The sequence below is a fragment of the Lepisosteus oculatus genome, chromosome 8 (assembly GCF_040954835.1).
Source record: "Lepisosteus oculatus isolate fLepOcu1 chromosome 8, fLepOcu1.hap2, whole genome shotgun sequence".
NCBI lineage: Eukaryota > Metazoa > Chordata > Actinopteri > Semionotiformes > Lepisosteidae > Lepisosteus > Lepisosteus oculatus.
Window position 1 is genome coordinate 1295383 of NC_090703.1, and position 27410 is coordinate 1322792.

Sequence of the window (27410 nt, forward strand, 5' to 3'; positions counted from 1 at the left end):
AAACTATTTATTTAGCTGCTATTAAGATGAGAAGAAGTTAATATTTTCCTGAACCACAAATGTATTGCACACCCTTAACAAAGTTTGCTTAAACAGTATATTAAGGCCTTCTTGCATATTAAAATATTCTGCTACTGGAGAATTGTCCTGATGTTTCAGGATTTACCATCTAGAATCAGTCGTTCGAAATGAGTTATTTATAGAAATGATGTCCCTGAATACCAATACAGCATAGAAGAAGATTAAGAGCCCTGAATATCCTGAGAACCTCTGGAGCCAAGTGTTAATTTACTGCATTCCCCTTTCAGCTCTGCACACACTCCTAACGCAGCCTAACAGAGTAAGTGATAATCACTGTGGGGTCTCTGTTGTGGCTAATTAATACAATAACGGTAACACTTAAAGGCCAGTGCATGGCTAGGAAACTCAAGAGTGTTCACTACGTTGTGAATTTAATCAACGGTTGAGGCTGCCTGTTTAGAATGGAAACCTGCTAGCTATGCTTTTCCCCTTTTTTAATCACAGTATACATTTACAGCCATGCAAATGCACTGCATCTCAGTTCACTACTCAGATTTTTATACTGTGCTGCTGCTTTGGTTTACCTAAAGTTTAACCCACTAACAATTAGGAATAAGAATCGTTCAAATTCAGGTCCAATGCCAGTGCAATGCACCAGCCTTACACAAAGTACAAGCAAAGTTTATCAAGGGGTAACAGACCCCCTTGAACAGTGCAGAAAACACATCTCACAAAACGTTCTGGCTTTCTCCTCTAGGGCACTAATTAGAATCAAACCTCCAATTGGTAATATATTGTCTTTAGATCAGAGCAGTGTGCTGGACTGTCATGTCTTGTGAAATAAAAAAAAATATGTAAGCATAAAAGTAACCACTTTAGAACTAATGAAAAAAAACAGGCTACACCGTAGACTCAGTCATCAATAGAGATGTGGTAAGCATTGTCTTTCCAGACAGCATTGAGTGAAATAGGGAACAATGCTCTTCACTGTAATTCAAGTTTCTAAAGGCTTCAATATTGCTTTACAGAAATGCTGAAAGTCTAGTTGAAAATACTGCCAGGATATATTGCAGAAAACAGGAGGATACATTCAATTATTTTGTTGTTTTTACAGGGAAAATAATGTGTACATTCTTATTGAGCAAAGGAGCTGATACAAGTTTTCAAAATCTTCGAACACATTGAGAAAGTCAACCAAGTTTGACTTCTTCGTAACGAGCAGTGAAACACAAACCAGAGGCCGCAAGTGGAAACTAAGTGCATTTAAAACAGAGAACAGGAGGCATTTCTTTAGATAAAGTGTTGTGGGGTATTGAAGGAGCTACTGATCCACGTTGTTGAAGCTGATACCCTGGCTTCTTTCAACAGCTGGATGAGATCCTGGTTCAATTCGCTATCAACTACCAAATCAGCTGTCGGGCCGAATGACTTTTAACCTTTCTCATGTTCTCAAAGTTTTGGATTCAGAATGAGTATTTCCGTTAGTCTGATTATGCTTCGTGACAGTGCTACTGCACATGTGGGTAAAGACATGGGCTCACAGCGTGTCTTCAGGTTGTGGAGCAGTATTGAACACAGTCTTCTTGGCTGCAGCTGCATTGCTCAGGCACTGGTTACGGATCTCTTGTAACAGATTCTTCTGGGTTTCAATCAGAAACGCTTCCTATGAAAAGTGAAAAATACAGACGTGTATACTCAACATTGCAAGCAAAATTGCAAATAATGCTTAGGTACAGTATCTCACAGTTTAATGGACTTTGGATTTAATGGACAAAATTACAATGTTGTCTGTAAAATCTGAAATGCCACAATAACAGGAAAATGCACAAACAATAAAGGAGAGTTAAATATCAGATAATATGGTTGTAATATTAGATAATATGGATAATGGGCCAGGATGATTAGGATGGGTGTAGTTTTAGCAAATATGATGCAGTTTACAGAAATATAAAGCTTGTATATTTATGATAAAAAAGAAACAGTAATTACATTGATTGGAATTTCTAAAAAAACAAGTCAGAGATCCTAGAACCATATGTTTAGCATATAATCTGTATTTTTCATGCAACAGTGTGTTTTGGGCTGAAAGCATCATGCATGATTTAATGGACATTTGGAATTAAATAGACACCCTTCCCTCCCATCAGTCCATTAACCCACAAGTTTTCTGCGATGAGTCTTTTTCTACCTGTTTTTGCTGACTAATCTTTTATATCTTATAGACAATGTGGAGAGAGCAAATAAGAAAGCAGAGAAATTGCCGGGATGTAGAATTTAAAAGTGCAGAATTGGAATGAAGGGATGTTATGTCAAAATAGTTTTTTGAAAGCACCCTCTCCCTGGGTTACACAAGACTCGCAAATGTGACTTGACTGTGGAAAAACCACCAGGAGCCCCATAATAAAACTCTGTAGGTAAGGAGAGTTTGTTCCATCCACAAAGAGTACAGAGTACCCTGTTCCTTCATCGTAACATGATCTCCACCAGGGCTCTGTGTTACTCTCCAGTCTCACTTTACTTTCTCGAACGCAAAGCAACCTCTGCACATCATCTGGACCGCAATCCTGTCAGCTATCAGGGACACACCCAGGAGATTTTATTATTTGTTATTATTTGCTGTGTATTCTATTTTGTGTAAAATTATATTATGCTTATATTCATAACCCAAAACCCTGGCTTCTTTCAAGAAACAGTTATAGAAAGATCCTCAGATCAATTAGCTACAAACTAGCAAACTGGCTTACTCTTGCTTGTATTATTATTATTATTATTATTATTATTATTATTATTATTATTATTATAATTATTAACAGTAGTGGTAATATCATAAGTCTTGCCAAGAAAGAAAGGTTACTTAAATATTACTCTACATTCTAAGGTCATAATGGGTTTAAGAGTTATGCAGTACCTGGTTATTTTTTCGATATCATTTCTTTATATTAGAAGTTAAGAAGTAAAGAGAAGAAAATAATCTACTGTCACTTTCTTGCTGGTAAGGATTTCTTAAGAAGCCTCTCAGATCAACCAGCAGAAACTGGCTTATAAATTGCATTAGCTGTGCATTTCCTCCTCATAAATTATCGCGCACGACGCAGCCCAGTGCCGAGATGCGAGGTGCTGGTGGAGAAGAAGGACCCCGCTTGGAAGCAGTGCTCTCCTGCAGCGTCAACCTCCGACCCAAACTGAGTGAAACCTGCGTGTCTTACAGAAACATGGCACACAAGCTGCCCACTTCCCTACCCCGGCGCTGTCTGCAGCAGAGCAGTTAATAAAGAGATTGATTATGAGACTGTCAGGAAGTGACAGTTGGACAGGGCCGCTCCCCGTGAGTGACAGAGGGCATGCTCCACTTTCACAGCCAAGAACTACACCACCAGTGCAGCGCCGACAGCACCCACACGCCGTGCCAAGACTGCTGGAGGGGGTCTGCAAAGATGCGGCTCTGCCTTCTGTACTGCAAGTGCTGCTGGGGATTTGTATGTAGCGCCAGAGTTCAGAGACACAGAGTAACCTTTTCCGGTGTGTCACACCAGCCTCGCACAGCTGCCAGCTCTAGCTGGGTCACCTCACGAACAGGCTCGTTTAATTAGCGGAGGGAAAAGAGCCATTTCTAACGAAGAAGAACAGTCTACAATTCAGCTAGGGAACGGACAGCACATTATGATTGACATCACAGATGATGAAAAAGTTCATCAAACATCTGTTATATGGGGACGAACAGAAGAAGGCTGCAGTGAGAGGTGGACATTCAGCCCATCTAGCGCATGAGGTTTGAGGGGCTCAGAAAGAGACCAGGGGAGCACTGGGCAGCCACTGCTCTTCCCAAGACTGAAGTGCTGTGGATTTACTTACTAATGTAAGAAATTGATTTAATAGACTGATTTTTTATTTTTGAATGTTGCAAAGGATCACCAAAAAACAGACAAAATTCATAGAAATACCAAAAAATCAACAAAAGACTTTTGTGAGAAATATGCAATTTGACAAACCAAAAAGGGGAGGCACAGTAAAGCAGTGGTGAGCATTGCTGTCTCACAGCACTGGGGTCCTGGGTTCAGATCCTGGGGTACTGTCTGTGTGGAGTTTGCATGTTCTCCCCATGTTCACATGGACTTCCTCCAGGTGCTCTGGTTTCCTCCCACAGTCCAAAGACATCCTGGCCAGTTAACTGGCTTCTGGGAAACCTGGCCCTGGTGTGAATGTGTGTGTGTCTGCAATGGACAGGAGTCCTGTCCAGTCTGTAACCTGCTTGGCGTCTGCTGCTTGTGGGGTTTGGCTCCGGCTCACCAGCAACCCTCAGTCGGAAGAAGCGGTAAAGAAATGGATGGACAACATGAGGACCCACAGCAATTCAACTGGGAAATCAGAGGTCTAAAACTTTGAGGGCAAGGACTACATTGCAATTTTCTGATTAGAGATCATAGTAGTGGAAAATCAGAAACTTCTTAATCATAACCCCATCACTTTATATCATGGGCTACAAAGCAGTTGAAATTATTATGATGCCACTCAGATATATTCTGAAATACTATACAAATACTGTATATTGTATACTGTATACTGTATACTGTATACTGTATACCACAGTCTGTGAGACTTCAGAACTGTGTGTCTGAACAGGTAGTGAGTAACACAGGGGCACCTCAAGGGACAGTTCTTTCTCCATTCCTCTTCACCCTCTATACTTCTGACTTTAAATACAACTCAAAGCCATGCCACCTGCAGAAGTTCTCAGATGACTCTGCAATTATGGGATGTATCAAGGGTGAGCAGGAGGAGTACAGAGATCTGGTCAGCAGCTTTGTGGAGTGGTGTGGGGTGAACCACTTGGAACTGAATGTAACAAAGACAAAGGAACTGGTGGTAGATTTCAGGAGGAAAAAGGTCAAACCTACTCCTGTCTACATCCATGGGAGTGGCGTGGAGATGGTGGACTCGTACAAGTACTTGGGAGTGCACATCAACGATAGACTGGAATGGTCTAAGAACATCCAGGCCATCTATAAGAAGGGACAGAGCCGACTTTACTTCTTGAGGAGGCTCAGGTCCTTCAATGTATGTAGTAAGATGCTTCATATGTTCTATCAGTCGGTGGTAGCGAGCGCCATTTTCTACGCAGTGGTATGCTGCGGCCCTGGGATTAGAGCAGTGGATTCTAAAAGGCTGAACAAGCTCATCAGGAGAGCAAGCTCTGTCATTGGGTCTGACCTGGACCCCTTGGAGATAGTGGCTGAGAGGAGAATGGAGGCCATCATGGACAACATCTCCCATCCCCTCTATGACAGGCTTGCAGAAATGAAGAGCACGTTCAGCAATAGACTGATTCATCCACAGTGCAACAGGGAGCGCTACAGGAGGTCATTCTTGCCTTCTGCCATAAGACTGTACAACGCATCCACCTTGCGTCTGGGCAGAGGCAACATTGACAGTGACCTGTTTCTGGACTGAACGCATCTTCACATCTACTGCTACATCTGTTCTCTTTCTTTTCTTTTGTATGTATTGTACTATTATTATTATTGTATCATTCGTTACACTATGGCTGTGTTGTCTGTGTTAAGCTGCTGTTGCACTGCAATTTCCCTCACGGGATCAATAAAGTATCTATCTATATCTTGAATACCATAACTCATTCCACGCCATATACTGTAGTTCAAAACAACTTACAATATACTTATTATAATATCCATCTACAGAATGCAAACTCAGGGGTTTTTATCTGTTATTCTTAACATTTACAGAAATCTCGGTAATACCAAAAGGAACCTGATGTTTTGACATCTGTCTTCACCAATGTGCTTATCAATTTCAACACCTTTTTTTCTGGCCATGCTGACATACGTAATTAAGAACATTTGCATCTAGGCACATGAACTAATAATAGAGGACACCCCTTGAAAGGGGATTGCTAGCAAGTCTACAGTATACACTGTAATTAAACATTTAACACTTCACACGTATGTGTAAACAAGCTCTAGCTCTCCCCAGCACTGTGCTGCTGTGGCTTGTGTTGTTGAAGCCAGTTCCAGCACGATGCGGATCTGCAGGCTCGCTCGTAGACGCGATGCCTGTCTACCTCGTGTACCTGCCTTTCCCCAAGCTCTTTTAATGAAACACAACTGCTTGGGATGTCACAGAAGCAGGTGGTGGAAGTATATGGATCCAAGGATTCCTTCTCCTGCTTGTGATCCCTGGGCTGCGCACACAGCGCTCCGACACTGCACAGCTCAAAGGGAACGTGTGAAAAGAACCTCAGAATAACAGAAAACAACAGGGCTTGTTGTCTTCAAAAGCATCAAAACAGCTACAGTAAAATATTCAATGACCACTCACACGACCACCATTAAAGACCAGGGCGGTCTGGTGCAGGCAAGAATGAAAAGGCTCAGAAGCCCTTATTGTGTCTTGTTTTGAACACACAGAGTGTGAAGAGCTTGATACCATAGTATCTTTCGTAAGTTAGGGTTTATTGCTTATTTTCGCTTCCATAACCTTTTACATTTCACACCCGATTAAGTTTGGGAAGGATCAATAGCCTTGTGTGAAGAGAAAGCCTATTAAGAGACGGAGACGTTTTAAATGGCACAGATGAGGGGAGTATTTCACACCAAAGAGGAAGTTGCACATCTACTGCAAAGGCAACACAGATGGACAGCTGCCTTTATGGCTGTGGCTTACACTGGCACAATGCCATGGGCACAGACTCCCTTTGTTTGCCAGGCTACTAAACTAATAGAGATGAAACCAGGTTCCCGCTGGCTTCATATTATAAAGTCATTAATGAATACAAATAACATGTTTTGCATACTGGCATAAAAGGGCTGGTCTAAAACCAGCTGAGTCTGTAGTGTGAAAAGTTTAAGGCCTTAAAATTATATCGAGACATTGTGGCACGCTACCTTCTTTACAGAACAGTCCTTTTTTAATTATTGTTTTTTTATAATGCATTCTGAACCTGACAGGCTGGGAAATAATAATGTACTCTTAGGACTGGTATGTATGTTCTAATATATATTTCTAACATGCATTATCTTCGCTTACTGGAGAAATTGATGTATTTTCTACAGTACTTCTATAATGCCTACAGTAAGATGCCAATGTTTGGTTTTAAAGCCTGATGTTATTCAAAAATTGCTTTAAATTTGTCAGAATTGCCATACTTCATGATGTTGTGTGTTTCTATAATAGTTCTTCACATGCTTTTCTGTATGATCTTATTTACAATTCTGTTATTTGCAATTTCTGATGCACAATGCCTATGAAAGCACGAGTCATTTATGCCCTTCTCTCATAGCAGTGGGTTTGGCAGCTGAACTAGCTCATTTGTTACTACTGCATTGTTATTACCCATATAAATCCTTATAAATTAAGATACTGTGCAATTATTACAGGAGATAAAACTACCGCTCAGAAAAATCAAACTGGAACCTATTACATCTGTGTCCAGAAATAACTGTGTCTTACAATTCTAGTACCATAAGATGAAATCAGTAAAAATATATTTTTATAGAGCTTAACAAGAACTGCAATGCCTATAATGTTAATATTACAATAACTAGTACACATTGAAGGTTATCAGAAATAATCACTTAAGGTTTGACTAATGGCATTTAGGCACACTGTGTTTTTCACTTAACCTTCATATGCATTATAGCAATTGCACCTTCTGTCTATAAAATCTTTCTGTTCCATAGTTGTGCTCTCACATTTATCCTGTTGCTGTGTTTTTGTTTCCTTTTGAATTAGCACAGCTTTGCTTGTGATGAAAAACATCTGCATTCCAGATTCATTTAAACATGCCTGACAAAGGGTGACACTTGGAAGCGTATCAGTGCTGCTCACTGTCTTCAGAGGCATGGATTCAAAACACCTGAACAGGTCCGTTCCGAATCCAGCAGACTCTGCACCGTGCCTCCGTGAATCTGCTACTCGATGGGAAGGTGTGTCTATGTTTTCTTCATTGCTTCATTACGTAATGAATGAAATAAAAAGCTATTAATGCTTCTAAGCATTAAGTTGGTTTAGATTTTTTTTTAAATGTGTACTTAGGTCAAGAGGAGGAAAAAGACATCTGCACATACTTGCACATAACACAAATATAAGGTCATGTTGAAATATGTATGTGTAAATGGCTGGGCTGTCCCTCTCACTATATACTGTACATGGACATTCAGGATACGTGTGGACTTGTGTGTGTGCATGAGTGTCTATGGAGAACAACAGAGATGAAAAAGGCTACTTTGGAAATTCTCTGATAATTGGCTTCTTAAAAGGGGCTCATTTTTAACTATGTCACTGCGCCTGGTGGATGACAATTAATCTGTTTTTCAATGTTTTCTTGGCATCTGTGCCAATTACTTTATATGCTAATATATGTAAATTACTAAACATTTTATACGCCAGTTACAAGTATAGGCAAGCAACATTTTTTTAAATTAAATTGTATTCTTTAAGCACATCAATACAGGGATTAGTTTACATTTTCAAGACTATATATTTTTTGCTTTTGGATATTATTTCTGTGACATGATAAGGTGTCTCCTCTTTAAACAAGAAATTTCTGTGGACTTACGTTATTCCTGAAGTTCAGTTGTGGGTTATTAACTATTTCTACTTGTAGGCATAATTCTCCAAATTGCTTTCAGAGCATCCTTTCAACTTTCTGCTTTTTTTTTGTTAAAAACCAGCTCCAGATTTGTGAGATTTTTATTTTATTGAGATTAATTCATGTAGGTAGATAAAACAAATGCCAACTGTATTAAAGCATCTATTAATATCCATAAAAATCATTGATCAGTCTTTGCTAGATAACACTTAAGGCTTGTTTTGCCTCTAAGAATACAATGAAAATATTTATGGATATTTCTAACAGCATCTTGTTTTAGTTTACGCAATGCCATTCATAATATTACAGACATTGGCTCTGTCATTTGCTGAATATTTTTCTAGTTAAACCATTTTTCCAAATATATTCAACATAAATCTTTAAGCAATTTGAATTTATTGCCTTATTCAGTAATTTCTGCTCGTTTCGTATGTGTATATTATACTTCGAAACCTTTTTACTGGAAAGGGGGACGACTTCACTCTTAAGTAAATGTTAATGAATGCACTTATCCATATGACTATGCTTTTTTCTTACATAAATAGCTATAATTAATGTTACATTACGTTTTTTCTTTCTCCCTAGGGAACCTGCATCAAGATACAAAGATGCTGTAAGCACATTCTCCTCCATTGTCTTGTGATTGTTTGAGTATTTTCATTACAGAAAGAAATTTGCTTTACTCAACCCTAGATGTCACTATTGTCTTCAAAATAACATTAAGGAAGCACAATAAGAATGCCTGTCTTTAATACTGTACAATGTTTCCCTTTGTGTGCTATGTGAAACTTTGAAAGAACTGTATCAATTGTGGTAAACTATCATTTAGAGTTTTCATTTGGAAATGTTCATGAACAGCTTCTCATGCTACAGAGGCTTAATTTTAAGATAGAAAAAAACAATGTTGGCTCACTATGTAGGTGCTGTAATAAACCATGTTGAAATCATTGTATTTACAAGGAAAGCAATGATGTTTGCTGCCTTAAACAGTAATTGTAAATGCTTTTCTGGTTATTTTCCCATTTTGTTAGAAATTAATCACTGGTTGAAGCTTTGAGTTTACTGTCTTTTGGAAATGAAACACATCAAGGTCAAAGAAAACTATATAGAACAGGAATATAAAAATAAAACTACCTTGTTCTTCATGTCACCCTGTTTTGCATATCATCCTCTTTGACTTTGCTGATTTGAAAGAAACATACTGAAAAGGTTCCTTTCACACTTGACTTTTACAGATAAAACCTGTTAGGTAATTGCTTTCATCATAAGTAGACAGACAAAATCTGTACCTGTTGGGGAAAGAAGTGTTCAGCCCAAGGGACTTAGTCTAAGACATTAGACTAAGATAACATAAGATTCAGGGGTTTCCAATCTGAGACCCAAACTAAAACCAGGTACAGAAAAACTGAATTAGCACAAAGATACTTATTTCTTGATAATTCAGCGACGAAGCGGTGTTCATGTGAACAGAGGGGAAGATGCACTGCTGTCAGATAAAAATGATTTTAGATAGTGTGACCCGCTGGATTTCTAAACAAACGCTTCCTGCCCTGTAATTCGAGACAGGCCTCCGGAGCCCCAGCACAGACACCGCAGGCTGCAGCAGCCAGAGCACACTGCCCCCCTCGGCTAGCCTTTCTAATGGCATATTTCACACAGGGAGAAAGATGGCCCTGACAGCCAGTCGCTTCACTCATCAGGCTGATATTATACGCTGCAGACTGAATCCGTAGGTGCTATCCCCTTCGGATAAGGGCTCTGCACTGTAACGTTTCTGCCCACTTCGCTCCTGTATGCTTTGTAGCATTTCTTAACAGTTTAACAGCTGTGTGAAATCTCACACTCTCACCTCTGTAATTAAGGTAGGCTTTTGTGCTGAGGAGAGTCCTAATTCACTGTGATTATCAGAGCTCAACACAGCCCACCACTGCGGCCTCAGCAGGGTTTGAAATACGTGTGGATAGCCGCGGCCACAGCCAATTTAATTGATCTGCTCAATTGGAAATTTAGGGATCGTTACACTTCAAATTAGTATTTTGGCCTCTTGCTTACTAAGGACAACAAAAAATAAAAATTACAAACAAACCCGATGCTGACTGCTCCTGGTCACCAACATTCAGAGAAACACCTGTAGCAGGGCTCCAAGGTGCGCTGGCTGTCAGAATGGTCTTATGTGGTAACTGGAATTTAAAACAAATACAGCCTGAATTCATTTACATCTGTAAACTTACAGCGTCCAGGCTGGACCTTTTCAAAGCACTCACTGGAGTGTACAGGACTTTTTTACAAAGACACTCACATCAAAAATAGGTCATCCATGATAATTTAAAAAATACAGAGCAAAATATGAAAATCACATATTCTTTTCAATTAAAACTGTTCTTTAATGTTCTATTCTTTTATTTTACCAGATAAGATTATGGAGAACACATTTATCTTTGAAGGGTAACTTGGGTTTTCACTGGAGCACTCCAAGTGAAAAACCTTGCTCAAGAGGATGACAGCAGCATCCCAGCTGGGATATTAACCCACAGCAACAACACTGCCAGGACACAAGAATCCCAGACACATGAACATGCTTACAAGTTAACCAATCAAAAGGTAGTAATAACGGGGAAGTAATCCTTTCTCATTATCTACAGTATATCATCATATGATCTCATGGAGATTTTGTAGCCAGCCAACCAATTACTTTCACAAATGGGTAACACTCTGACAGCAGTTCAAGTCATACAGTCACACAAAGGAAAACATTATGTAACAGTGGCATGAAGCAGGACGAAGTAAAACAATTGTTTTTTGAGAAGGTTTTTCAAAATGGACTTGACTAAAAGTCAAGGCTTTACAGAATGATTCAGCACAAAATAAAAACGCCACTCCATGCGACAACATTGAGATATCTGGACAAACCAGACATCAGTGAGAGGATGCAGGCTGTTCAATCCACTTCCCAAGTAAGCAAACACATCACACATCAATAACTGTAGAAAACCTGATAAAGACTTTGACAAGTATTCTGTTACCTAATGACTCAAAAGCTCAACTGTTTCCAAAGCAGTGACCTGACTTTACAGGGAGATAAAACAACAAAGCCTTCAACAACAGCTCTTTGTCTGGGCACAGTGGAGGTCCCACCATGGTGAGATCTTGCTTTAGCTCTTCAGGAGACAAAAGCCTCAAAGATGGAAGGAAAATCGAAGTACCCCAACTGCTAACTGTAAAATGACAGTGGGCTCATCAGCTGCACCCTAGCACCTTTGAAAGAAAAAGTTCTGAATCGGATGCTGCGATCTCATGAGCTAAACTAATCCTTTGGGATTTTTACAAGTGCATGAGAGAGAAGCAGAGGCTACTGGGAAAACCCACAAATTTGAAAGCATTCAGTGGAAGAAACGGATGGATGCAGACCACTCCTCCAAAGCTACAAATGTTTGTGCGCTGCAAGAGAAAGTATTTCTCTTAAGTGGTGATATACGTCATGTTTCATAAGAAAATACTTTTATCTTGGACTGCAGAATTAGTCTATTCTGTACTGCATTTTAATGCAACAGATGTTCAAAAGGAAGAGTGCGAAAACAAGACCTACAGTAAGGTCAAGCTCAGATGTGTGTCACTCCAGCTTCCTCTAGGCTTTAATGAATCATTCCCATGCACAGTAGGAAGATTACTCGGAGATGACGCCAGAGCACCATCTGTAAGTAAGTGGAATGAGTGCAGTAATCCTCTCACTGCAGGTTACACTACCGGAACAGTGCTGTCTCAGGGAGAGATGGCAAGCATGGGTCACTGCAGGAGATGTGGCTCTCTCCGTAGGAGTCACCTGTATGAAATGCAAAGACCTTCCAAAGGGACAGGAAGACTGCAAACTATTTTTCTTCCTGCTGAATTAAAGCAAAATGGAGATCAATTTATTGCATCATAAGAACATAAGAAAGGCTGCAAATGAGAGGAGGCTGTTTGACCCACCTTGTTTGTCTGGTAGTTTAATAATTCCAAAGTTCTATTAAGCCACTTCTTAAAAAAATCTGTGGAGTCACTGTTGTGAAAATCCACAGCTCTCTGTGTAAGCGTTTACTATTTTCCATTTCAGATTACTTTTTAGTCATCAGGTGTCACATGATGTCCTTGTTTTTTTACTGAGCCTGCCATGGTTCTCCAAGTGTACCCTACCTGTATGTACACTCCTCAGGAGATGATATATGCTCTCAGTCTTTGTTCCAGTCTCTTTAGCCTGTCTGTCTGTATACTGTATGACAATCGTCTGACCCCGAGGAACATTCTTGTTACTCCTCTTCCAATTTTAAGGCTATAATATCCTTTATGTAGTATGATGATGAAATCTGAACACAATGATGAGGTTTTAAATCACTGTAAAGGTAAAGCAAATCTTCCTTTGACTTAAATTTCACACTTTTCGCTATATAACCAAGTATTCTGTTTTTTATTGTTCCTGCACATTGTTTTGACATGAACAAAGAGGAATCTTCATAAATACCCAGATCCTTTTCACACAAGTCATCCTGCAGCTCAGAATCACCCATGTGACTTGCATTGTATGAGCTCCTAATTCCAGCATAGAGCCCTTTGCTCTCGTCAACAGTAGCTTGCCAAGTGTCGTGGTGGAATACCCAGCCTGTGATTGTGCTCATGTCCATTTGTAAGTCTCTGATGCCACTTCTGGGTTTGCTTGTCCCCTCTATTTTGCATAACCTACATTTAATTAGCTATGCTACTGTATGGTTAGGGACTCTGAATCTGAGGGTCCTGGGTCCAAGTTGTAGGTGGGACATACCTGCTGTTATACCTGTGAGCAGGATACTTGGCTCAAATTATTCCTGTAAAGTGCCCTGCTGTATAAATGGGTCTTGAATTAAGGACTGAATAAAGATGACTTAAGATGACTCACTTTTTCCCGTTTGCTAACTAGTTTTCAGATCAGGTGTGATCAGATCACCTTAGATTCCTACAGATTTCAAAGTTAAGAATTAAAATTTTATGAGAGGCTACATCACATTGTATTGCTTTCATTCTGAATACCAAATCAATGTGTTTTACACACATTACGAGTAAATCAGAATGTGCTATTGACTTTAACAAAATTGCCTAGGCTGATTCACTTTACTTGTTATTATCCTGTATTAGATGCAATATCAAAACCTCTTGTGATTGTAAGAAAAAGAGGCAAATGCAGAATATGTTATTTTTGTATTATGTCCAACATGGGGCAAATGCTTTAAACATACAAAGATATAAAGAAAGGCCTTGACAGTAGTCACTATCATTCTCTGAATGATCTCCGTGCTTTTTGCTTCAGGTGTCAGTGTAGACTGCCCTCACCCTGTCCTGCCCCGCTGTCTGAAGGCTAGCAAAACAGGACTGTCACTCAGATGACCTTTCCCAGCCTCCCTGGGCAGAGCTCATCTGTCTGGCAGGTTTCTCCCTGGACTCACACAGATCCATCAGAGTGCAAAAAATGCTGCTCCTTTCAGGATGCACAGACCACACCACACAGAGGAGTGGCTTTGCTGAGGAGCACTGAAAGATCACACATATGAAATTGTACTCATGGAAATCACAATAAAAAAAAAATTAAAGCTACTTAACTCAAGAGAAGCCTAGAAATGCAGTTGGTGGATATTTTAAACGGGATGAGTACTACGGGCCAATACACTCATCCATGACCATCAATTTCTTGTTTGGCAACAATGGCTCCTAAGAAGTGAAAGTCAGGTTGAAGTACTGTCTCATACCGTCTCATACTGTACATTACTGACTTCCAAACATCCCTTGGAGAAGGGCACAAGTGAACAACAGAACCCATCTTTGTTTGGCTAATGACTTCATCAAGGTCATTGAAGGCACTTTTATGGCGTTTTATATTAAGAACCTGGAAAAGACAATTATATTCAGCCTTTAGAAAAAAGTGCATATTTTAACTGTGTATGAGAACAGCAGGTCTCTTTTTGTATCTTTGTACAGATTCTGAACCTCGCTTTAGTTTATCATCTGCTTGAGGGACAGAAGGAAAATGATGTTTAAGCTATAATTTCAATCCTTTCTCAGGCTTTGAGAGCTTCTTTGAGAAAAACCTTTTTTATTAAATATCATTGAGCATGTAATTAATTGATTAATTGACTATTTGAATGACTGATTGGTTGGCATTCTAATGACCCTCATGTATACATGTAAGTTATTGTGAACATCAATCACATACACACTCTTATGATGATATAAAATGTCAAGAGTTTTTATTTCTCTTTATTTGCGTCACTGGATGGGACTTACTCCCATCTGCTTGTCAGTCTGTCTGGCCTACCTGGTGGACTGAAGGCAAGTAATCCACCAAGCATGGAACAGACAATACAGCTAAACAACAAACCTTGCATGTTCTACAAGGAAACAAAGTCCGACCTGCCCAAAGCTACCTGCATTTTATAAATGTTGGTCAGCGTTTGCAAATATACAATAGTTTACCTGTTTCCTTAAATGTGTGAAATAAAAAAGGGAAAAAAGGACAAAACAATTAAAAAAGCCTTTTTGCTGTCAGCTTAAATGCATACAAATTGCCGTTGATGAGCTCTTTATTGGACTAACATTTATCTAGTAATATCCCAAGCTTTTAAAACCACTGAGACCCCACTCTTCAGGTGTTCATTTGAATAGAAAGAGCTGAATGAGTGTTTCTGTAATTGATCCCCTGAGTATAGAATGTCTAGTCCTGCAGAACCAACATTTTCCCAATTACTGATATTTTTTTCCTTCCTCTTCAAATCACTGTGCTGCAGAATTAGACTAATTTTTTGAATAATTTCACTTAAACTTATTTTTATAACAGAAATAGCATACATTAGAAACAACATACACATATATGTTTTAATGTGTCTCTTCATTCTTGTAAGAATGAAGTGCTGTTGGTCGTAATGTGGGCAACATTCAGTCCTAATGCCACCCTGCTCCAGGTCAGACTGGAACTTCACTTTCACACCTGAGACGTCCATCTTTATCGGGCACTTTAAAGCAGCAGCACCTGGAGTACAGAAAAGCTGGTAAAATGGTCCAATTAAGCTAATAATGATTTAATGTAGCTCATCAAGAGCGAAGTTGAAATAAAAACCTGCAGACACACTACTCCTGCTGGAACAGGACTGGACAGGCCGGTCTTACACTTTTTCATGTACTGTTTTCACAAGGAATGCCCAGTCCTTACATTCCAACTCATCTCTCTTCACAAGCTGGCTGCTGGCTTAGCTAGACCAATTTACAGGTGCTGCTGCTTTAAGGAGACCTCGAAGAGCTGCAGATACCACCCCTCCAGGACCAGGATTCCACACGGTCCTGCTGGCTGTCAGCGCAGTGCTGTTACTCAAAGAACATGAACAAAACAGAATATGTTGCAAGTCCAGGGGGACATAAGGGAGGAAATGTAATCTACACAATACCACTCCTGGAATATTCTTAAATGACTTTGAACATTTAAGTACAATAATAAATACTGAGACACATCTCATGTGCTCACTAGAGTATTTTATATTAGTGTTACAATATTGTTATGACCTTGAAGAGCTTAATTATAATCACGCAAGATCAGTTCCTAAGGCAATAGAAGTTTTTTGAAGACAGAAATCAAAAGAAAACAGTACAAAACTAGTGGAAAATAATTGCTTGACAAAAAGAGAATACAAAATAATTATCTTTGGTTAAAATGACTCAATCTCTGTTAGATGTGTATTTATTTCTGTCTCCTTTCCAAAATGACATCTTGATTTTAAATGTTTTTGAAAGGTGGGTTTGCACAACAACCAAGTCTTCAGCAAAAGACTGCATGTCACATTGAGAGTGAAACAGTCATGGTGCTCAGGTGACCAACTACACAAAACATCAAAAGAACTGCTAAATAAATTGTCAATTTCATATACTTCTTGCACAAGATATAAATATGAAGTAATAATACAGACAATTAAACGTGTTATACCCCTGATGGAGACAGATTACAAGAGATGCAGCCTCTTCTCTGGGTTTCAGAGACACTGCCTTCCTATTATCTCTCAAATGGGGTTTCTGGATACATTCTAGTAGGGGATCCTCCTGAAACAGCAGTAGGTTGCATCTTGGCTGAATAACTATCACCTTGGCTATAGATGATATATTTGACTATTTCCTGAATGATCATCTCAGATCATCACATATCTACTGTACCATTATTTTGAGGGATACAGTGTTTGGCTTAAAAAATAAAATGAGCTAAACTGAGACAAATCTGATGCTATGCCCACAGGCTCCCAACATCAAAGTTCCTAACTTCAGTGTTGTTATTGATGGTTGTGAAATAAAGCCCTTGATCAAAGTTAGAAATCTTGGTGTTACTTTTTATTCTGTTTGTCAGTTGAAGCACATGTTAGGAACTTCACAAGTGTATCTTTCTTCCATCTGCAAAACACTGCTTGATTATATCTTTGCTGTCTTCGCCTATGTGATGCTAAAAAAAGCTCTACATGCTTTTATTTCATAGACATTAGACTTTTGTAACAGCTTTCTTATTGGGGGATTTAAGGTACTGAAAAGGCTTCAGAATGTCAAGAAACCCGTGACCTTTGGGTCAACTAAAACAACTCTGCAGCTGCACATACTGTAACTCCATTCCCATGTCACTGTCAATAGAACAGGTACCCAGCGAGATAAAGAGTGGACTTATTGAATGGTAGAGTCCAACTCTTAATCTGAGATCTGCTGATTTAGTGCTGCGTGCTGAAGACCAGCCCTCACAGTGGACAACAGATCCTCTTGTGGGCAGATTCACATCTGTTTTTTCATTGTACTTTTTTCATTAAGCTATTGATGCAAATTGTAATTTTACTCCTGGGTTTTACTTTACAGGGTTAATTTATTGTGCTTTTTTCTTTGTCTTTTTACTTCTGTTTACCATGTGCGTAACGCCCTGTGTGTGTTATTGTACAGCAGTTAGTGCAATCTCCCGAAAAACACACTCTTAATGCCTCACCTGTACATCTGTAACAAAACAATAATGTACAAATTGATATTTTGAACTAGGAAAAACATTTATACACTCAGTTTAGTTATAAATATGAATGTGTTGGGAACAACTGTCAAGAACTACATATTATTAAAATAAGAACTATGTAGTTTAATTAATTATTTTGTAAACTGTTTCATATTTCCAAGCCAACATGCTGAAGTCAGAGCACTCTGTATAGTAAGTAAGAAACCTAAGCGGCTGCAGCAAAGCATCTTGAAGAACTACACAAACTACACTTCTGCAAGGTTTCTGATTCTATTCTTTAAAATATTATTTCATATTATTCTACCACAGCAAGGTAAAGTGAATATGATATCTATTGCACTGAATATTAAAAACAAACTCTGAGGGACAGAGCTTACAGAAATGACAGTTAAGTCACTGTGTCACTATTTTTCCAGCCAGAAACACACACTGCCTCAGTATAATGAAAAATAGAGACGTGATGACACAGCTCATTCTGCTACACTCTACTGCTCCCACTGCTCTGTCACTCCACTATGCTTTGCAGGATGTTAAAAAAATGATAAGCATATTTCTATAAAGGACATATTTATCACAAATTCACAAAACAACAGGACAAACGATACAGGGTATCCTTAAACTACTTCTAAGAATGATAATAAACAGGAGAAGAAGCAGTCCGAGAAGATAAGAGTGAATAGAAAGAAAACTTTTTTTTAAGGATGGGTAGAAAATACCAAAACAAGCAACCTAGAAGCACAGTGAAAGAATTAAAAGAACTCTGACTCCAACACAAACAGCAGCTACAACATGCACCTGACATTGCCCAACGCAAGGCTGAGGATTCTTTTGTCTTTCTTTCTAAATCCAGCTCTAATAAAAGATGTTAAACTTCCAACATGTGGCACTGCCTGAGATAGCACATCGCACCACATGTTCAGACAGCGTCAGTGTGAAAGCCACGCTCGCTGTGTCAGCCTGCAGAGGCAGCAGCAACAGCAACATGAACAAAGCCCTTGTAGTTGAGGAGGTGCTGTCCTCTAACTGCTGTTGAGTGACACATTGTTTTGGGAATGCTGTGGGCATTTCGGCTCTCTGCGACGTTGTGGGCTGGGGTGCCATGTCCCCTCTTCCTTAAGCCTGCCCCTGAAACGCACTGAACAGCTGGCCTGAGTCTGTCCACTTGGACATTACAACCATGACTTTATTAGAGGTACCCAGGATAACAGCTGATCCTTTTCCGGGGTCCTGTCATGGTGATGTCTTCATCTCTAACCGGAGCAGACGCCAGCTCCTGGCAGCTACTGAAGGTGACAACAAATCCAATTAGCTCCTCTCCATGGTGCCCGTGCAGGCAGGGACAGCGTGACAAGGCCCGAGACTGCTACACTCCACACAGCGGGGAACATCCTCTACAGCGCAGTCGCTCCAGCTGGAGTTACTGAGAATCGGACCCCGCTTTGCAGTGCCTGACTGTTGATAAAAAAAAAATCATGCTCAAAGCAGACGGACTCCAGCGAAACACGTAGCGGCACGAAGTAACACTAATAACCTTCTGTTGAAAGGTGATAGTGCTAATTCATGGCACTGTGTTATCAAATGCAATTTATAACTGTGAACTGTAAGTTCTGTTAGCACAGCATGACCTTGTGGAATTGAAAAAAAAATGCAAAGACCTGAAAGAAAAGTACTTAGAAATGAAAGCTCAGACTTCTAAGCATCTCTCTTTAGTTGATGGAAACTGTTCAAGTTAAAAAAACTGCCTGCTGCTTATTTGCAGCCAGCATTGTTTTGTTTACAAAGTATAAGCTCGATGCAAACTTCAGGTAAGCAGTTTTGAACTTGATAATACTTTCTTAAATTATACTGCAGACTGTATATTGTTCTGAAGTATTCTGATGCATTTTCACTGAACTAAGGCACAGTGACAGAAAATAATGTTGTACAAGAGTTTATGCTACAGCTTGTTTTTATTTGGCTTTATTATTTAATAAATTCAATAGCAACAGAACAGCATAAAATGAAGTAAAGCATATCAGAGACCAAGATCTCTGATAAGAGATCTTACAGGTGATAAAAAGGAATAACTGATGTATTATAAGCTCTGTATTTAACAGTATCATCATAGAAGAAAAAGTGAAACACTAGAAACACTAAAGATAATCAAATCTCTAGGGCCTGATGGTATTCTCCGAACTGTACTTAAGGAAACAAGAGATGTCAATCACTGTTCATTAACAAAGCTCTGGGTGGATTTTCAACCCACTGAGTGGAGAACGGCTAATGCAGCCCCCATCCATAAAGTGGGTGACAAAAATGAGCCGTGTTATTCTAGATCAATAAGTTTTACTTCTCTTACTTGTGAACTGAACTAGAGGAGCATTTTTAAGTCAAAAGGTTTCTAGGAGAGTGTCAGCAATAATTTAGAAAAGGCATGCTTAACTATCTTGCTTCACTGAAGTTGAGTCTTGAGGAAACAACAGTCATAGAATCAAAAAGACCATAGCATTAATTTGCAAGAACGAATTATTATGAAGATTAATTCACAATATCCAGGAAGTAGGTGTTCAAGGTAATGTACAGTAGATATTGGACTAGGAATTTGTTCATGGACAGTGAACAGGCTACAGATAAGTGGAGTACCTCAGGAATCCATCTTAAGGACCATTGCACTTCCTAATTTATAGCAGATGAATAAAGTTCACAGATGGCACCAAACTAGGAGGATTAGCAAACACTGTAGCAGCTGCAAAATAAATTCAAAAAGAATCAGACCAAATTCAGCAGTGCACAAATACCTGGACGCCCACAGCTAATGGAGACAAGCGTAGGACGTTGCATGCAGGTATAAAGAGATAAACTATAAATATAATATGTGAAACACCAAACTTGAAGATGCCACTGAATGAGTTTGGCACAGGTGCTTACGTAGAACCATCATTTTATCTTCCAAGCAATGTGGGGAAGCAATAAAAAACAAAACAAGATGTTACTTGAACTTGAACTTGAACTTGAACTTTATTGCCATATGTAACCGGTACATGTACTGGTACAATGGAATTCTTACTTACAGTAAGTCTCTTGATTGTTAAAAAAATGAAACAACACAAAGTGCAGACAGTGAATCCAGACAATATGCAAACAAACAGTAGACAATGTACAAGTAAACAAGTAAACTGCTTGAATGTCAACAATGCAGACATGTACACAGTTACTGCAGTTGTGCAATAAATAAGAAATCATAATGAGGTAGATGGTGTAGGTGTGGTCAGAGGGGCATGGCCAAATGTGATCACCAATCTCACTGCTTGAGGATAGAAGCTATTGAAGAATCTAGTGGTCAGTGTCCATATGCTCTCGTATCTCTTGCCTGAGGGCAGTGGGGTGAAGAGCTCATGCCCGGGGTGGTGACTGTCCTCAATGATGACAAGAATTCTACCACGGCAGCAGTCCTCATAGAGCTGTTTAATCTCTGTGAGACCACAGCCGGTGATCTTCTGGGCCACATTCACCATTCTCTGCAGTGCCTTTCTCTCTCGAGAAGTGTTGCTGTTAGACTGCATAGTTAAAAGTATAGAATTAAAATCAATGGATCGTATCTAAAAACTGTACAATGCACTAGTACAGTGTGCAAGATAGCATGCACTTTGTACAACTTGTTACAAAAAATGTTACTGTTCTGGGATCTGCTCAGAGAAGAGCAACCATCATTCCTGGGCACAAAGAAATAACCCACATGACAGGTAAAAGAATCTGAATCAGTACATTCAGGAGACTTAATGGGACCTCATTGACAAAGCCAATCCAATGAACTTCTTCAGAAGCAACAGAGGATACAAATGTAAACTATTGAGAAGGATATTTAAAGCACATCATTTGTGGGAGTACATGACATGTCAAAAAATCATGTTGTTCAGGTGAATACCCTGGTGTCTAAGAACGATACCAATCAATTCATTAGTTAATAGGAACTAAATGGACTAAATGATCTGAATGACCTCTTCTCGCCTTTTTCTTATGTTTTTACGTTCGCAGCCTTTGACTTGCTAAGTCATTAAGCTTGGTTTGCCTCCAGTATTTTGAGTAAAGAGCAGGCTTAAGAATCAGAACTAAAAAGAAAAGGATATCTTCATGAAGAGCTTCATAAGAAAAAACCTCTGTCACGGTAAGCAATCTTAACTGTACACTGTCAAAGAAACTGAATGTTTTATATCACATATATAGTTTTTTAATTATAAGTTGATTTATTGATTTATTTTTGTCCTAATATACTCTTAGTATGAATTGAGAGAACAATAAAATACAAGCTAGTAATATTATCTTGGTTTAGGGAATTCACCAAACCTAGCACTCAATGGAAGGTTTACATTAGGTAATGAAAGGCTCTGGCAACCAAATGAAAAGGCATCAATGAGCAGTCTTTATGGCTGAATTCAGGCCTAGTCCGGAGTAATAATATCAGCAAATGCTAATATTTAAGTTTATATCATAAGACTCAACATGACACAACTTGTGCTCAGTGATGGATCTCTAAGATAACTGTAAAGTTACTTTATCTGTTTCATATGACTTCCACAATGCACACTGTGGCTTAATGGAATTGTACATGGTAAATGTATTCAGAGTATGCAGAATTTGGCATTTATTTATTCATTGCCAACTTGATGGATTCTATGCAATCTGAGAAAGAAACATGGCTCTCATGTTTCCCTGCAGACACACTGACACATCTGACAGGTCTGCAAGCTTGCATACACAGAAGAAAAATAGTCTGAGGTGATGTAACTTTGTCTAAGTGGTACTCCCTGGTGGCAGAGTCTGCTGAACCTTTGCTAAGGATTTTGAAAAAAAAAAATGCTGTTTCGATTAAACTGATAGTCGTCACTAAGTAATTCTTTTCACCTTTAAGCAAACAATGCATGTGCTTTCTTGATGTCAGCACACACATTTGGCCTGCAAATATCTAATTCAATTCTGAAATTAGACTTGACTAGATTGTTGAGGGGTTGATAATTTATGGATTTCAGCTCATGTTACAGTCTTAGTACTGCACTTATAGCTGCGTGCACACAGACAAGGCTCCGAATATCTAGAACAGTGGTCACATGTGTGGACACAGGAATAAAGACAAGGAGCGATAGACAAAGAGGAGGAAGTGAACACGTTTTGGAAAGAGGAAGTGATCGCCATCTGGGGGAGCGAGAGGTCTAATCTTCGCTGGTCTCCACCACCGAGGCAGTCTGTCCCAAGGAGGTTACTTTGCACCAGATCTTTTCACCGAGCTTTCTCTTGTCCTTGCAACCCGGGGTTTATTAATTAAGAATTTAAACATTTGACATAATGGGTTTATTTAGAAGATGCTTTAAATACTGAAACTCTCTAAAGGTCAGTGCTAAGGGCCAGGGGCAAGTCTCCCCTTGTCAATAAAATCCTGATTCTGTCAGCTGTTCCAGTGTGACCCCCGCCTGTATCACACACCCACACTCTGAGTCACCACTGCACACCAACTCTCATTAGGATAGGGTTCTACTTGTCCTAGGTTATACAGGGGTGGGAGGAGAGCTGGTAACACTCATAAAGCATCTTTCAATAAAAAAAGAATAACAAGAACAAATGACATAGACTCATAGAATTTTAAAAACCTCCTGCCTATGAACAACAATCTGCTTTTATTATTAAACTTCTCAGGGGCATAAATTCACACAGATCTACCCAATGCTCTGCACTGGTTGTGCTGCAGTACCCATGGTTTCAACCACCCCAGCTTGTACAATTTTTCCAGACTCAAAACAGGTGCTGCCACCTGTGCGGCAGCAGTTTAAAGCACCAGACTTTATAGTTATTTTATCCTCCCTTCTCCCCTGTTTAATGTGAAACTGCAGGTCACACCTCTGACTACAGCACCAGGAAGAGTGGAGCTATTAAACTGACAGGGAGACAGATCAAATGTGACACTTCAAAGAGCCTGGAAAAGCTAAAAACTGAGCAACGCACTACTACATCCCCTCTGAGCTGGGAAACAAAGCCGACAAACACGCTCCACATGGTCAACACCACCACCCAGAGACCCAGGCAGAGCTGCTCTGCCTCCCCCAGGACGGCACCAGGGAGCCATCCCGAGCGACTACATGTCCAATGATTACACTATCCGTGCACAGGCGCTCAGAGGGGCTAATTAATGCTTTAATATGCAAATGAGAGCTGCAGTAAGTTACACAGCTGGCAAATATGCCTTTTTTTTTAATTCATCAAGAGAGCAGCCAGGCTGGGTTTCATCACAGACTACACCAACGACTCACTCCGGGTCCCATTCACTGGGTATGTGCGAGGGTTTAAAAACCGGAGGCTTGGATCCTGCAGAAGCACAGTGCGGCATTGTCTGGTTCACATTTAGGACCTGTAGATCACCCCCTTTTCTTGACATGCATTTGCCATAATCCAGACAAATGATCAGGTCATCAAAATTACTGACCTGTCAAAGTCAGAAGCTTCCCTTTTACCCAGCCTGCTTTGCCGGGGAGCAGTGGTGTCATGAGCTGTTCTGGCTCTCGATATCTGTCAACAGTCCCAAGCTGGACCTGTTCCTGCTCCATGCATGGTCAGCTACCAGTTTCAGATAGTTAGGCAACATGACAAAGTGGTTAAACATTCATGATAAAAAGCATTTCCTTCTTCTCTTTATCCTATTCCCAACAGGCTGCTTATCTTATTCCAATCAGAGCTTCTCACTTTTAATTATACTCTGTGCGAATGAAATTAAAATTAATCTTACTGAAAGAACGGGAAAAAATTAAACACTTTTTTTTACAGAAAGTATGGTACCCTTTTCTGTTAAATGACTAGGATAATTTCATTAGCGGTCTGAGGTCTGCGCTTGAAGAGTAGGGAAACTAAAATAAAAGGCGTAACCTTCTGCTCTCTGGCTAAGACAGACTCAGTCAATCTATGTATCTGTTAGGCTGGCAAAATCCTCTGGAGATAGTCAAGACAAATAAACAGATAACACCTTACAAGAGCTACAGACGTGCCCTCTGAATGTTGCATTTCTGAAGACTACTCCTTATGAATATTTTACATGAATAAATAATTAATAATTAATGACAAAAAAGGCTGAGGATCAAATAGAAGAGGGACTTTTTCATCAAAGAAGAGAGGGACTAAATATTTCCTCCATGACACCTATTTTTATACACAGAACCAAGGGCTGCCACTACATGTAAAATTCCCTTTTCTTTTTACCCTCTTTTTTCTAATTATATTAGCGGGAGAAAGTATCCACTGAGGTTCTGAATTCTCAAACATGCTTAGGGGTGTATTTGATCAACCTAGAGCCCTATGGGATAAACTGCTGCAGCAATTTATTAACATATTTTACAAGCCTGGGGAATTAGACTGGATTGCATCAGCTACCTATATCTGATTACCTGCTGCATTCTGCTGAAAGTATGTGTGTAATACTATCATGGGTCATCCCCAACCACTATGAAATGTTCTAACAAAACACAGCTGTGTCACTACTCCTTAACAGGCTAGAGTGCGTTCTTACTGCAGTTGGAATGGATATTTAATATGAATAGCAAAATCCCAAAATCTCTGATAAAGATGCAAATAGAAAGAGCTGTGATAACTTACATTATGAGATACCCTTATTTCATTTGTCATACAGTTGAATGATGTAAGCCTGTTTTTCCTGACACAGCTACAGAATCTTCTTTTCTTAGAACAGTACGTAAAACGAATACCACTGCCTCCATTATTAGGTATGTTGTGTGAACTTCTTACTCAACCTGCATGATTCTCTTTTTTTAATTAACCAATGTTATATACACTCAGGCAGCTGCAATGGACATCCAATAAATCATTCGTTAGCAACATAAATTAACATAAAACACTTCCTGTTGCACCCACATGTTTATCGAATGTACCCATTGAAATAGTAATGAAATAATAAAAACAAGTAATATTGAGAAAGGACAGATATTGCTTAGCCTGTGGATGAAAATAAATGTGAAGGTGGTACAAAAGATGAAGGAAAGAAGTTTTAAGGCATTCGCACAAACAGGCTTTAGAGTTAATTTTAAAGTAAGCACACTTTCCTTAGAGAATTTAATTAATGCTTTAATATGCAAATAAGTTAGTGAAGATAAAATCATGACAAACAGATGGCAAGTAAGCTTAATTATTTTTTTTAATCCAGCAGGGGCATTGCATTAAAGTTGTGGCATCATATTCCTTAGGCCTTAACAGAATCATAAAAAATGCACGCCAGAAGAACTGGTGTATTGTTTTAAAAGCAGACTGAATAAAAGTTTTGCTTTTGTGTCTTAATGACACTCACAAGACTTGTTTGTGGTTGAGGATAGATGCACATTACTGTTGTACTAATCATTTCCATGAAATTGTTAGGAGATTGCTTTAAAACCAATTCATAAATGGGCGGCCTACCTCATATAGAAAAATCATGAAAAACCACAAAATGACAGTGGAGTTACTAAATGTAAATACAGGAAATATATAAACATATAGTTTCTGCAAATACTAATAAAATGCTCCCTTTTGAATATATTTAAAAATGCAATTTCCCACAAACCAAATAACTATTTTTTTCATATCTGATTTACACCATCTGCCTTTTTCTACTCTCTCATTTCTCACTTGTTTTTTTCATCTTCCTAGTTAAGTGTGTCATCACAAACAAAGCTCAAGGGCTGAGTGTGAGGAACAAGGAAAGAGTATCACTGCACAGACTGCAGTGCAAAATATGCTTCAGAAAAAAGAGCAGCACATATTTACTTCCTAATTATACTTCCCCAAAATATTCTGCAAAGTTGTTTTGCTTTGCTCAGATTGTATGTTAACCTGGCAAATTACATCCAAGGCCTGGAAATGCAAAACACAGAATCTACTCCTGTGTCAGTGTCAAAATGTTATTACAACCCCTTCATTTTAATCTTGGGCTTCAGTGCTCAACCGATAGATTCGGCTGCACTTGGTTTAACAACACAAGCAAAATCTCCATCCTTTTCCCCCAGATAGTAGTGGTGAATACCAATAATATTTTTTTAATTTCTGCTGTTTTTTTTTACACAGACGCGGCTAATTCGTGGGTTTCAGAAGTCTATCTAATTACAGGTACTGAAACTAAAAACAATTTGATGCACGGAGTAACGTAGTTTAAATTAGTTTTTGTTATTCTGCTGTTAAAATGGATATGATTCAAAAAAATCTTTGTAATTTCTAGAAACAAACGAGCAACTGTCAGACACGCTCCGGACACCTAGGCGAGTTTTACGCACGGGAAGCCCACCTGCGCAGCGCATGTGTACTGCATGTTGCCAACATGGGACAGTAGGCTGGCTTACCTTCTCTTTCTTCGGTTTTTTATCCAAGTCCACCCTGATCAGTGAGTGGTTTATTCTGAGTGCCAAGGACAGAGCCATCAGGCCCGCTGCTCGGATCAAATTCTTTCGCACGTCGAGCCTCTGGATGCGAAGACTCTCGACGATGAATTCTGCTGTAGCTACAGCACCTAGAAGTGATTTCTGAATTTAACTTCTTGCGGCTAAAGTGCTAAAAAAAACTTTACAAAACCGCTCGGTTCTTTCGCTTATTTCCAAATTGATTTGTTGATTTCACAGCTTTTTAATAAAAGTTTTTAAAACTTTTTAAATTTAAATATAAAGAGAAAAATGCTAAACTGACCTTATTATCTTAATGCTGATGACTTAGTATAAAAACGAGGCCACTAACTTTAATTTAATAACACCGTTAAAAAATCAGAAGAAT

At 39.2% G+C, this 27410-nt stretch overlaps 1 protein-coding gene across 1 annotated transcript in view; it reads right to left on the reverse strand.

Moving 5' to 3' along the window:
- The window catches only part of LOC102685600 (protein phosphatase 1 regulatory subunit 37), a 53697-nt gene continuing 26287 nt past the window's right edge, over positions 1–27410 (reverse strand). The window contains exons 11-12 of the mRNA XM_069192975.1: positions 26987–27153; positions 1–1684 (exon numbers count right to left, since the gene is read on the reverse strand). Of these exons, the coding sequence (XP_069049076.1) occupies positions 1559–1684; positions 26987–27153 (293 nt within the window). The 3' untranslated portion in view covers positions 1–1558. The remainder of the gene's footprint in view (positions 1685–26986; positions 27154–27410) is intronic.